The sequence below is a fragment of the Aethina tumida genome, chromosome 3 (genome assembly GCF_024364675.1).
Source record: "Aethina tumida isolate Nest 87 chromosome 3, icAetTumi1.1, whole genome shotgun sequence".
Lineage (NCBI taxonomy): Eukaryota > Metazoa > Arthropoda > Insecta > Coleoptera > Nitidulidae > Aethina > Aethina tumida.
In genome coordinates, this window is record NC_065437.1 from 27,152,251 (window position 1) to 27,167,472 (window position 15,222).

At 31.5% G+C, this 15,222-nt stretch overlaps 2 protein-coding genes across 2 annotated transcripts in view; one reads left to right on the forward strand and one right to left on the reverse strand.

Annotated features, from left to right (window-relative positions):
• LOC109595664 (protein timeless homolog) overlaps positions 1-10,686 on the reverse strand; it is a 121,777-nt gene extending 111,091 nt beyond the window's left edge. The window contains exons 1-2 of the mRNA XM_020011084.2: positions 10,117-10,686; positions 7,428-7,608 (exon numbers count right to left, since the gene is read on the reverse strand). Of these exons, the coding sequence (XP_019866643.2) occupies positions 7,428-7,608; positions 10,117-10,370 (435 nt within the window). The 5' untranslated portion in view covers positions 10,371-10,686. The remainder of the gene's footprint in view (positions 1-7,427; positions 7,609-10,116) is intronic.
• LOC126264976 (cathepsin B-like) lies at positions 3,387-4,618 on the forward strand. The gene is made up of 4 exons (XM_049964874.1): positions 3,387-3,715; positions 3,793-3,993; positions 4,077-4,296; positions 4,356-4,618. The coding sequence occupies exons 1-4, from the start codon at positions 3,392-3,394 to the stop codon at positions 4,559-4,561; spliced, it is 951 nt and encodes a 316-aa protein (XP_049820831.1). The 5' UTR covers positions 3,387-3,391; the 3' UTR covers positions 4,562-4,618.
• Positions 10,687-15,222: the final 4,536 nt, after the last annotated feature.

The window sequence follows — 15,222 nt, forward strand, 5'->3', positions numbered from 1 at the left end:
CATCTCGTGAAAATCAACATTAACTGTGAAAGATTAAATTTTTAATGCAAACCATTGTGGAAAATTAGTTTTTCAGTGTAACGTGTTTCAGTTTCCCGGGGAGGATTCACACGGGAATTAAAGATTATTTCCTTTTTTAGGGATGGAGAGGGAAAATTAGAAGAAATCATTTGATTACAATATAACTAGACGTAGACGCACATCATCAACATAAAAAGTAATAAGGGATTCATATGTATTGACTCATGAAGGTACTTTGTTCCAAGAAATTAACGCATCACACCATTAATAATCGATTATTATTAATATTTTATGTTTATAAAAAAAAAAAATAAATATAATATTGAATTTCCTCCTCTACTATGAATAACTTCTCACATCTTCTGTTCAAACAAAAAAAACTGGATTCGAATTTCACTTTGATCCAAATTCTTCCAAATTTAGAGTAGAAGATACTCCTCATCATGATTCAGACGGTTAGGATGGTCCCTTAAACGTCTCCCAAGAATGTCTCCCAGATATATCCTATTGTGTCTGGACTGCGAGTTGGGGGTGCAAATTATCTTCCCTAAGTCGATGTCAAATACTTATTCGAACCCCTTCCACATTTTCTAACTGAGACAAACCGTTGTCTCAAAGGTAAGTCTCAAAAAACGATTTTGAGCAAGAGTTGTAGCATGATTTCTACTCTGGTCTTCTGGTATAGTCACTAGTCTCGTTGTGACATACGGGAAATGGATGTATGGGATACATCAACCAATTGGGCTATTGTGTGATAACTTCAACCTTCTTCCACTAAAACAACCGCTTGGACACACTCACAGCGAGTTAAATTTCTATTTTACCGTTGTATATTGACAATTAGCAATAATTAAAAAGACAATGGGTATGATAAACGGTGCTTTATGGCGATAGTTTAATCTGTTACTGTACTATTATAATTTACCAGAATCGATATATTTCAAATAACAAAAAAACTAAATATTTTATAAAAACATTTACACACTTTTTATAAGTCATATACAAGGGTGTTATACGTTAATATAAACAATGTACTATTTTCTTAAATAGAAAAATGTATTTACAAAATTATACGGTACGTTAATTTCTAGGAACAGAAATTAGACATACATCAATAACCTGAAATCTGAAAATGACTGGGGATTCATACTAATTGAATCGTGACAGTATTATACAAATCAAGCTCAAAAAATCCCATCCCTTTAGACACAGATTTTAAAATTAAAATTGACTTCAAAATTCAGTATATTTATATTATTATATTAACTTATTAAACTTTAACTATTTTAAGTCTGAGCAGCTATCCAATTAGGGCACTAATTTTTTACCCTGCAAACGTGTTGGCAGCTCTTTTGTATCTTCAAGGGAGGCGAAATAAATTTCATACACTAATTGACATTAAATCGGTCAAAGCCTGTTTAATTCAATTAAAAAACGTCAATTAAAAACATAAAAGGAGAAAAAAGAAATCAAAGGACTCGATGAATGAACAAGATTATTATAAATACGGCGGCCTGAGAATTCGTTAAAAACAATGATGAATTCAAATAAATTTCCAGATATTTAAATATTAATTCGGCGATTTTTTTCCACAATGTGTTCTCTGCGTACTTCTTAATTAGGAACTTTAATTAATTTACTTTTGACAAAGTATTTTTTTTTTTCGTTCCATTTGTGCGGCCACTCAATACCTTAACTTCGAAAAGTTTTATAATTATGTAAGGGAATTTTCTATTTCGCGAATGTCTGGTCTTAAATTTGTTAAGATTTAATTAATGAATGTTCCGCGGCCCTAATTTCCAGTTCTGTTTAATGGAAATTAATTGTGAATTTGCCGAAATTGTTTGAATTTCATATTTTCGGTTTCCATATTTTTATCAAAGTAAAAAAGCATGAACCAACGCAAAAGATGTAGGTGAAAATTATTCGCAATCCAAACCGCTATTCGAAAGAGATTTTTAATAACCACCATTTAATTTTATTATGACTGTTTAGAGGCATTTTCATTTCGTGAGTTGGCACCCAATACAGCCGGAGTAAAAAAGCCGAGAGAGGCCAATAAAGGATGCGCAGCTAGCGGGAGGCGGCGAATTCCATTTTCAGGAAATATGTTCAGTAATTTTGCGCAATTTCTTTGTAGGCCGGTTATTTGTAAAATTAATAGCTCCCTTAAATCTAGTGCCTAGGCATCGGGCTTGGCAGCCTCCCGGAATAATATTTTCGAATGCGGTCGCAGTCAGTGTTTCATTAAATTGTGGCAACATTCATCGGAGGGCCCGCTTAAATTGTAATTTAGTGAAGTGTTTTGGAACGGTTTCTGGTTGCATGTTTGAACCAGACGCCATTATCTTTAATGTCTCTATTTTATGTTGAGCGGCTGTCTTTGTAATAACCCATTTTTACATACGAATGAAACAATTTTGGAATTATGCGGTTCATGTGTGAGATATTTATTGCTATAAATCAGTCAAATAATGTTTTCATGGTTTGAGTGTATCCCATTAATTAATATATTATGTTACTGTCTTAAACAAAACGTCTACTTATTTTAAAAAAAGGTGATTTTGTAACTTCAGTCAAAGAAAACTAATTATTGAAATGTGGCACTTCGCAGTGTAAGCCTTTAGCGCTCAACACACACATCAAATGCAATTGCGTTAATTCCCTTTCCGATTTTAATGCAATTTTACCTTATCTGAGCAGCAATTTGCCACCGGATATTGTGCAATAATAAATAAATTAAATTGGTTGTGACAACAAAGCCTCCATGGCAAGTTTAATCTAATATTGATGAGTTACTGAATCCAGCCTGTTTTAGTAATGGCATATTAGTCAGACTAATACAATTGTTGCGATTGGGTTTGTCCAGTGTCAATTCCTGAAAACAGTAGTCAAGATTTAGGTCAAACCCGTTTATTTAATTGATAGAAACTTTACCAAAGCTATTTAAATAAAACATTATTTAAATTATGACTGAAATATTCACTAAATAGAGGATTTGAATAACATTAAATTCAGTTCACACATGTTTATTTTGGAATGATTGCGATCTGATGCTAAGTAGTGACACGGCAACATCATTTTTTTTTGATAATCTTACAAATTCAATAATATAAATAAACAATTTTGAGATATATCTACCGCCTCAATATATTGTTACTAGGTACAAATGCAATAGATAAAAAATCAAAAACATACCACTTAACATGTCAATGTATTGATATTGACTACTATATAAACACAAAATAGCATGAGCCAATTATAATTTGGTTGTGGCACTAGGTAAGTCTACAATTTAGATCCGTCCTCAATATTTCTTCATCCATTAATATTTACATCAGTAAAAATTTAATTTATTATTTCAGTCACCATGAAGGTCTGCATTCTTTTGTCAGTTGTGGCTCTGGCCTACGCCGCCGACCACAGAATCCTGACCGACGAATTCATCAACGAAATCAACTCCAAGGCTACCACATGGAAAGCCGGAAGAAACTTCCCCGCCGACACCCCACTGTCCTATTTCAAAGCTTTGGCTTCCCTTAAAGGCATCAACAACAACCCTAACTTCACAGTTCCCGTCGTAAAGCACCAAATCAAAGATGACCTCCCAGGTTCCTTCGATGCCAGAAACACTTGGCCAGAATGTGAATCCATCAGAGAAATCAGAAACCAAGGTGCCTGCGGTTCTTGCTGGGTAATTATACTTTTATTTTTTAATTTGTCTACCGCATTCCAATCTAACAGTTAAGATAATTATAAATTAAATTTTAGGCCTTTGGTGCTGTTGAAACAATGAGCGACAGATTGTGCATTTTCACCGCTGGTGCCCAAAAATTCACCTTCGCCCCTGAAGAACTGATCTCCTGCTGTTCCGCCTGTGGATTTGGATGTAACGGTGGTTACCTCCTTCAACCCTTCGAATATTGGCAATCAACTGGTATTCCATCTGGTGGAGATGAAGGATCCAACTATGTACGTAGTAATTTACACAGAATAATTACTAAGAAAACATTTTCTTCTGGAACGGACCGATTTCAACTTTAACGCACTTTCAGGGTTGCAGACCGTACACGGCCGCTACCTCTGGTCAGACTCCCCAATGTAACCAACGATGCGTCTCTGGATACGGCAAATCCTGGGCTGAAGACATCAGACACGGAATCGCCGCCTACCAGATCAGCCCCGGCCAAAACGATATGAAATACGAAGTTGTCGTTAACGGTCCAATCGAGGTTGCCTTCGACGTTTACGAAGATTTCTACAACTACCGAGGAGGTAAAAAAATATATACATGCTCACTTTCAATGAATTAAATTTTGACTATTTATTTTCAGGTGTTTACTATCACACCAGTGGTAACTTTGTAGGAGGTCATGCTGTAAAAATCATCGGTTACGGAAACCAAGACGGATCTGATTATTGGCTGGTTGCCAACTCTTGGGGAACCGGATGGGGTGAAGGAGGTTTCTTCAAGATCAGACGTGGCAACAACGAGTGTAACATTGAAACATACCCAACCGCTGGCATTCCCCAAACATAAAGGGATAACGCTTGTTTAAATAATTATAAAGTTTACGTAATAAATATTTGAATATAATTGTTTTTTTATTTTACATAATTAATCAATCCGTACATATTTGTTGCTCCTAATATTTCTGAATTAACAATTAACAACATTACATTCATTATAAATATATGTACACATATATATTATAATATATATATATTTATATATATATATATATATATATATATATATATATATATGTATATATATATGTATATAAACAATTTGTCACTTCTTACTAGTTTCATCCAGAAACTTATTTTATATATAAATTGAATATAATTGATCGATGAGATTATCTGTCACAATTTCAACATTTAAATTAACCAATTTCGAAATTAAAATTTAATATAAATAATTTATCAAATATTTTTTTTATGTATATCTTCTGTTATCATCTATTATCATTTAAAATTATTTGCTTTTGATTTAAATTCTGACATTTCATCTAAGACATTAAAAAAAAGTCAATTCAAAAATAAATATATAAACTTACCAACCAAAATTAATTAGTTATTAATTAATAGAATATATTCCTTTAATCATTATAAGGATGTCTAAACCGTTCTTTAAATAAAATTATATATACATAAATATTTATGATGACTAGGTAATATAAATATAACATGAAAAGTTTGGATTTTATAAAAATTAAACCATAATACTTTAGTATTATGTTTATATAATGCACATTACTTTTTGAATTTTTGAAATGTGTAAAAAAATTTATTAACAACTAAACAATATTATTAAATCATATTTAACTTGTGGTTATCACTATTACTATTATGTACATTTATTTAAAGACAGTAATTAATTGGAAATCACTAATTGTTACTGATGAAAATATTGAAAATGATTGGAAATGTTTGAAAACATAAAATCTTCTATGTAAAACCAAATATAATATACTATTTAATGCTTCTAAATACATATTTAATTGAGTTTATTATTGTGGACCTTCGTCCACAAAGCCTAGTAATATAAATTAAATTTTATTGTACTCTAAACTGATAATTTCTTTTGTTAAAAATTGTGAAATACCACATTCATTGCCGCTTATTAGATTATTTAATTATCAGAGTGATCGAATGATTATATCAAAACGATGTATCAATGTCAATGATTCTTACGAAACGCATAAAAACGTGTACAATGTTTCAAAATGTACTACTATATGTATATATATATATATATATATATATATATATATATATATATATAGAATAAAATACTTAAGTATAAAGGAGGTAAAAAATTCGAAATTTTTCTTTAAACAATTACACTACAAATTTAAATCTTGAGTACCACTTAAACATTATAAAGGTTTTTTTTGAAAACCTATAATTAGTATTTAATAATCCTATATAATACTAAACAAGATACTACTGATTATTTATCTTTACGTGATTTTCTATATAAAAAGGAAGTCGACCATTTTCTACACAGTGTTAAAATGGGTAAATTAACGTTCGCATTAATTCTTGCCACTTCCGCTGTTCTAGCCACAGTCCAGGCCAAACAGCTTCTCACGGACAGTCTCATTAACACGATCAACGAGAAAAAAACAACATGGACTGCGCGCAGAAATTTCCCAGCTGATACACCATTGGAACACCTACAAAGATTGGCTTCCTTGAAAGGAATCAGTCCCGACAACTCCACGTTACCCAGAAAGACTTTGAAAGTGAGAAAGAATCTGCCAGCATCTTTCGATGCACGCGAACAATGGCCACAATGTTCTTCCATCAGAACCATCAGGGATCAAGGAGCTTGCGGTTCTTGCTGGGTAAAACAATTTTCTCTTTTTGTAACTTTATGTTGGAATATCCACAATTTATATTAACAGTGCTTAATAATTCTTGTTATTTGACATAATGATCTAAATTTCTAGGCCTTCGGAGCCGTAGAAGCCATGTCTGACAGAATATGCATTCAATCCGGTGGAAGTATCGAATTCACCTTCTCCCCAGAAGAGTTGGTATCATGCTGTTCAGCTTGCGGTTTCGGATGTTCTGGTGGTTACCTCCTTCCAGCTTGGCAATATTGGACAAAAACTGGTATACCATCTGGAGGCGATCAAAACTCTCAACTCGTTAGTATCTTTCTTATATTTCAAAATACTAATTCAATAAACGTAAGTGATTTGTGGACGTAATATGTATTTTTAATATTTTAGGGTTGCAGGCCTTACACTGCAGGAATTACAGGAGCAACTCCATCATGCTCCAAGACTTGCGTTTCCACCTACGATAAATCGTATGCTGAAGATCTCAGATTCGGTGTAAGTGCCTATGACGTGTCCAGTGTTAATGAGCAAATCATGGAAGAAGTACTGACAAATGGTCCGGTGGAAGTAGCATTCACTGTCTATGAAGATTTTTACAACTACGCATCAGGTAAACCATTCTTAAACTAATGATCTCAAAGTCCAAACACTATTAATCCAAAGCAATACTCCGACATGATTTTACAAGTGGTATATTAATTTTTTAGGAGTCTATCAGCATGTCACTGGTTCAGCCATCGGAGGACACGCTGTCAAATTGATTGGTTGGGGTGAAGAAAATGGCGTGCCATACTGGCTTATAGCTAACTCATGGAACACTAACTGGGGAGAAGATGGATATTTCAAGATTCTCCGTGGATACAACCACTGTGGAATTGAATCTAACGTTGTTGGAGGTCTTGCTGATATTAACTAATTGTATTGTTACAGTTATAAATAAGTTATAGGAATATTTTTTCTCAACATTTGTGATAAAAAATAAAAATTTATTTAAATTAAATACATACGCGTTTATTTTTCGGTAATTGAATATTAAACAAAAATACTTACGATTTCTAGAATTTTGCTCAGTCTAGTACTGAGTACAGCCCAGACATTTTCATCAGCAAAAGCTTCCTTATAAGATTGGAGATGCTCCTCGACTTGTATGTAATGATTTCTAGTTGTCTTTTCAGCTGGTACCTCTTCATTCCAAATCATTAAAGCTGGAGTAGTTAAATTTACAATTAACCTGTAAAGAACAAATCAATTTTTAACGATACATCTATATCTTGTGTATTAATAATATTGTCAATTTTTACAATGGAACAATTGTGGAACTACCAAGAAATAAGTTCATATAAAATGGGCCTTTTTCGTAATAAGACAATATAGAAATTCGTCATAAAGTGATTTCGGACATCTTTGAACTAAAGTTACACGAAATGATGTTTCAAATTGAGGAAATCGAGTTTACGTCTGAAAGAAAATTGTTTCAATTTCACCGAAAAACTTCCATTCTTCTACCGTTGTTCCTGCAAACTTTCATAAATCGAATTCATTAGGCGGCCCCATATTATTTTCTGATACAAAACAAACTCGGTTGCCCATAGGAGAGCGTTGAATTTTAATACATCTTGTTTATTTTATTTTTTTTACTACTAATTGCGTCTATAATTTAAGAAACAACTAATGAGATTTCTTAGTGTTAGAAGTTTTAACCAATTAATGTATTTGTGAAAACAATTTAAATGAGATAAGGTTTATAAAGTATTATTTGCGCTTTTACAGCATCAAAAGAGGATTGCATAATATTTATTTTGCAACTACAAAAGTTCTTCTGTAACTTTTCTAACAATACATAACTCCGAAAATGCATCCACAATTTAACACCAATTCGAACAATAAAGTCGTCACAGATAAAACAAATAAAACCCCAAAGCATTCTGAAGCATTTTCCTTTTAGGACGACACCACTTTATTATTTACATCTTTAGATGCATTGCCATCTGAAACGGACGTCAAAATGGTCAGATAATGAATCCTCATGGGAATCTATGAATGAATGATTTTTATTGATTCACTTGAGCACTTTTAAAATCCTGTCGTTCATATCTCACATTTATTTATAAATTTATCATAATCATTTATTATATTAGAAAAATGACATGTTTTCTTTAAATTAAAAATATGATTTATGTATATTATTGGACTTCACCAGGCTAAATATGCAACCACAATTGCACTATTATGAATAACTAATTATTTTAGATTTTAAAATTGAATCTACTTAAGTATGTTAAGTTAAATAGGTAATGTTGTGTTTGCGGTTGATAAGTATGGGTATATCCCCAACGTACGTCACCGACAACCGGCGTGAGCTTCATACGCTGTGTTGCCATTCACATTTCATTTCATTATTTTCTTATTAGTCTTTGCGCTTTTGTGTCTTGTGCCTCGTTTTGTGTATTTGTATTTTTACATAGTTTTATTTGTTAATGGTATTTTTGATATGTTTATTCTATTAAAATGTACTTATTATTATTTGTTTATTTTCAGCATTGTTATTTCGTTCTTAAATTTTAAACAAGTTATTTTTTGAGGTAATTGGAGTCTCAAATGAGGTACCAAATTTTATATAAAATTCCTAACTAGTTTTTCTTTAATAATAATAAATAATAATAATAATTAATAATTAGTATACTTTTCTTTCAAATTGGAGATTATATGTAATGTTTAGCTTTACTTTTATGGTTCGTATAAAACTTTTGTTAATTGTTTAGACTCGCAGCTCCTAATTTTGGCTTTAAAAAATAGAAAGAAAGACATTCTTCCTATTATTTTTTTCAAAATATTGTACTCGCGCCGAAGAGTATGTTTTCAACAAGTAAAAAATTAAGATTTTCTTATAGAAAATTCAATTTTAAGTTGAAAAATATTGACTAATGAGATTTTTCATTGAAATTTTTATGAACAATTTTTTTTATATTGTGTTCCTATTTTTCTCAATAAGTTCAACAAAAATAAAATATATTCAAAAAAAAAAAAATAAATAAATAAATAAAAACCTAATATAACCTAACCTGACCTATATTTTTTTCAGAAAGTTCATCAAAAAAAATTGTCAATATTAAATTTAATAAAAATTACAAAATTTTCAAAAATTCAACAGAAATTGACAAATTACATTATTGACAATTTTTTTATATTCTATTTTTAATGAACTGAAAAATAGGTCAGGTTAGGTTACATTAGGTTTCCATTTCTTTTTTTTTTTGAAAATATCCACCAGCAAAATTTCGTTCATCTTGAAAATAATATGGTTCATACTCAAAATGTTGAGAACATGTGGATGGGATGCAAAAGGAAACTTCGTCACCAATTTGGAACTACAGAAGATTTATTTCTCTCATATATGCATGAATTTATTTGGAGAAATAAATTCCGAAACGGGGGCCATTTCAATGCCATACTTAAGTGCATTAGACAACAATATCCTCTCTTACAATAAATTTTAATTCCGTATTTATTGTTTCGTTTCATTTCTTTCGAATTATTTTCCACAACAAAGCATGATATAATGTCAAATAAAAATAAATTACAATTTCTCCAAATACGACTTATAACACAAATTGGCAACACCGCCCGCAATTTAGAAGTAAAGCGGGCAGATAGCGACGTACGTTCTGCATAGGTTCATACTTATCAACCGCAAACACAACATTACCGTTAAATAAATAGATAAATAGTAAATAGACACCTTAATAGTACATCAAAGAGGTCAGTTTCCTCCCAGTAACTAGTTAATAGAGGCAGTAGATCAGTCTGTAGAACTTTAGTTTCCCCCAATTGTCTGCGGATGTCCCGACTGTCGTCGTCCCTCCGCAAGTATCTAATAAGATCCTTGACAGTTTCCAAAGTGTTGCCATCAGCGTAATATTTGTTGGTTTTGGTGTCGAAGTAACCCAAAGCGTTGCACGTAGCTGCTAATTCGGCCGATAGCAGCGAAGACATTTTTCATAAGTTCGCGTTTAACCGATTAAATCGCAAGCACAGCCCGCACTTTAAAACCGTCCCACTAATATATTTAAACACAGATAAACTTCACGGTAACTTTCACAGTCGCTGATTAATGTTCAAAGTTATGGACCGTTCGGAGATTTATTGCTTTCGAACTGGAATTTATTAATGTACGAGCTGAAAATATGATTTCATCGCGTAACTCATAAATAAATTGTTTGAATTCGTAAGAGGAATTTCAGCTGCTATCACCATTAATCATGGGTTTCCTATTTTTCTGCTCTTGCCCGAACGTAAATACACGCATGTAAAAAAAGCGGGAAACCAACATTGTTGTCAAAATCATCTGTCGGCTGTACAAAAGCGCTACGTTTGTAAACTGGAACTACTGAGGTAGTTTTAATGGCCGGCGGTACTACTACCTAGGAGTAACAAGCTCGAGATCTAAAAAGTAACAAAAGATAAAACTATTCGTTTGCCTTGATACTTTTTTTAATGGATAACGCTTTAATAAAAATTTACCCAGGGCGAAAAATATTTAAAATTTATTATCCTATAGGACTAGTAGTTTGGTTAAACTACTATATACGAGGGCAGTACCAAAAGTAACAAGCTCGAGATCTAAAAAGTAACAAAAGATAAAACTATTCGTTTGCCTTGATACTTTTTTTAATGGATAACGCTTTAATAAAAATTTACCCAGGGCGAAAAATATTTAAAATTTATTATCCTATAGGACTAGTAGTTTGGTTAAACTACTATATACGAGGGCAGTACCAAAAGTATCTGGATTGAAAAAAAACTATTTCTCTTCATAGTTTCGTTTTAACTGAATATATTTCATAGCAATTTCAATGCCCTGTTTATGATGAAAAATGTAGTTAAAAAATATAATTACTTTCGCCTTCTTTATACATAGATCACTGAAACATCTTCACGAAACACCAACTTTTTCATGTCCAATATTTCAGGTAACACATGATATACAGCACTTTTTGAAATGCGTACATCATCCTCATTGTGTCTTCAAAGCCATTCTGTGTAAAGTCCCTTTTTTCCATATTAATTAGACTGAAACCTTTCAAAAAGAATACAATCAGAAATTGATTTTGTTAAGTTTATTCATGTTTACTTGTTGTTTTTATGTCCATTTACGTTCACTATTCATAGTGACGATTTTCAAAGTTACACTATATAATTAAAGTCTCTGTGCTCTCGTAGATATACAGATAAAAATAAAACTTTAAAATTAAAGCAACAAAAATCTAATATATTAAGAAACGTATATTAAGTAGCAAAAATTAAAAATTAATATTAATTTTTTATTGTTATTATTGTTATTTAGAGAAATTAATATTTTCGTTCAAATATTTTTTTGCAATATCCATGTAATTATGTAGTTTAAATTAATGACTTGCTTCAGTTTTATTTCATACAATTTTTAAACAGGAACGAATAAAAACACATGATATTGAAAAACTTCAGGTGAAAGATTATTTTATGTAGCTTTAAAATTAATGTAAAAAAGTAATTAAAAAATAATTATTTTAAGTAGTTAGTACTAGTGGCTGTAGTCGAAATTTTATGATAAATCAAAAAGAATATTAAATTTGTAGTAGATATTTTTAGACTTGTCTACAAATTTTGAGCAATAATGAATCCAAATGGAGAGAGGGAACAAAGTTTGCGATTGGGTTGATTTTAGAGCGACTGGCAGGTGACATGTCCTTTATCGAGTCTTAACAATCAGCCGCTCTTGTTTACATCATTACGATTCAAGGTAAGAAATCCCATCCCTCGTTTTCCCTATAAATCTGGTCAAATCCCTTTTTTAAAATTTTCTTGTTTCAAAGGAAATTTACGGATATATTATTTAAAAAATTAACTGTAATATTGCTGAATGTAGTGAAACTTGGTAATACCACCTTTCCCCATATATATGTTAATATGAATTATTTATTCCATTTTAACGTCTATTATTAATGGGCCTTCAGTTTTAATTAATTGATTTCAATTTATGTTTACATAAGTTTAAAATTTAATATTGTTTCCAATTAATTGAACATTATTAATATCGAATTAATTTAATTCATAAAATTATTTAATCAAAATTTATTTTAGATAAATTTATGATGCAATGCATCACTTTTATTATTACCAATGTATACATGCATACGTATATCATAAATTTTAAACACATCAAGTTTATAGTAGGGAGGGAGTACAATAAAAGCATTATTAAAAATATATTGTGCTTTGAAAAAGTCATCTTTAATTAGGTTTAGTTTATAAAACAACAGGCAACTGTAGTTGGGAACACTATAAAAAGATTTTATTGTTACCATATAATGAAATTTTTGTTTATGAATGAAGTGATACTGATGTTATGTTTACTATTAAGTTACACGATTTAAATTAATCCCGTTACTCTAAAGTGAGTTAAAATTGCGAAATTAATTCGAAGTTAAACCTTATGCACGGCACGTTATAATTACATGAGGCCAATGATTATTCCCACAGACGTCCAGTTGTAAAATACTCAAAATAATTATTTAAATCGTAAACAACCATTTGCGTAGAGAGAAAAATTTAAATAGCCTAAAGTATTTCCTCTCAAATTTTTTATTAAGACAATTTTTATAGTACCTCTGAATGTCCCAAATATGTAGCATGTCATCGTCAAATCATCGACCACTGTGAGATGGACCTCTTAATCCAGCCCACATAACCCAAGTCCAAAACGTCTGCCACATAAATCAATACGTGTTGATGCGGCGCGTCGATGAGGTCTGGCCCCGGGGACGAAGGAGTGTTAAAAAACAGGTGATAAAAACAGGTCGACCGGCTTCATTTGCAGTCGACGTTGGAGGCAGTCGCCGATGAAATAGGCGGGTCACGCATTTAGCCTGACGGACGCGGCTAGCGTCGCGATCCCCCTCGGACGCGATCCAAATCACGTGGAAGTCAACACGCACCGCATTACTACACGATGGATAACCGTCCCCATGGATAATTCGTTGCCGCTCACTTCAAGCCCTCCATGCGGGTAGATCCGGCCAAAATACAAGGAATGTGAGGGTTATTTATGATATTCTCCGTCAAGTGGAAATTGGGACACCAAAAAATATTTAGTAAATTTTCATCTCTCTCAAGGTATGACCAAAATTGAATAAATTCGGTGTTTTTCAAATTACGATTTTATCGTTTTCATAAACAGCTGCTACAAATTGTGACCATAAACCCAATAAAGGCTGAAAAGCTACCAAAATTGAGACACACAAAATCACTTTGTCCTGTTTTATACTTAGTAGCATAAATTTTTCATAAAAAAAACTGAACCTGTCCTAAATAAAATATCCAGAGGGTCTAAATCAGGGCGTCGGTATTAAGTTGCATAAATTCTTGGGTAAGTCATAAAGAAGGAAAGGAAGGACATTAAAAAGAAGCGAGCGGTCTATTATACCATGCATATGCCGGGGTTAAGCGCATAACAATATATTGGGACGGTCTCCTTTCACCGTTATCATCCCCGTTCTTTGGATGGGGATAGAGTTGGTGGAGGCATGTTGACCGTCTGCCCCCGGCGATATTGCCCATTTTAATGTTATCCTTTGAGGACAAGTTAAAGCCGGATGTGACCGGTCGAAGTTGGCTTTCTCTAAAAAATTTAACGGACCCGGGGGATGAAAGGCTGGAATGAATATTGAATGTGTTATGATAAGGGACTAATGTTTAATGTTACGAGTCGCTGCAAGGGTGTTGGGATAGCGACGGTTTTTATTATGTATTGCAAAAATCCATGTTCCATGCGGACTCATAAAACTCAACCGTGTAAAATTCGTTCAGATTTTATGTCGAAAACAAACATAAAGCTACATTTAACTATTTAGGTTACCTATATCATGCAAAATATGATCTGACAATAGATATTAAGATAATACCTTTCTAATTAAGAAAACTAATTGATAATAAATCACATTTTGTCTTAATTTAAAAGTAGTTTTAGTTTAGAAATATTTTTAATATATAATCACATAATGAATATGTGTCGCATTTATCGGTATAAAATCATAATTAGTTTGTTAATTGCAATAATATCATTATTTTATAATTATAAGAGCATAATTATATTTCAAATTAATTCATCATACGTTATTGTAATTAAAGCACATCATTATTATAATCACTTATAAATAAATCGATAATTTTAGTAAAATAATGATTGTAAACTAATTATAATTGGAGTACAAATAATTATTCATAAGCCCCAGCAAAAACATTATAATAAACATATTCAAAATATTAATAATTGATTTCTTTCACAAATTAAAATTTAAAAATAAAATTAAGAACAGCAAAGCAAACTAATGTTTATTTATTATTCAACTAGCTAAATTGAATTGTCAGTTTTAACTAAAGAAAATTAACAAGTAGCAATGTTTGCAATTTGTACTGGAATAAGCTGCAAGTCCGGAACGTTTGATCCAAGAACAAGGCCGGTAATTTATTATGAGGCAGCAACATAGTTCAAGAGGGCCGTAAATTTTAAAAAGAAACGAAGTAAGTATTAAAGTTTCCTTGTTGAGATTAACCGTGAACGTTGGGTAGCATTTTTGACGGGCTAACAAACAAATTAATGTTAAATTGGACGTAATTACATACTTGTTCTTAATCAATCTTTCACGAGGAACATTTATTATATGAGAAATGATTTCGTTCCATGATTTACAACTAACATTCTAGTAATTTACTCGTGTCACTAAACATTAATATATAAAATTTGTACAACTAAATAAAAATAAATAAATAATAAATAATAAAAAAATAATCACAACCCCTACGAGTG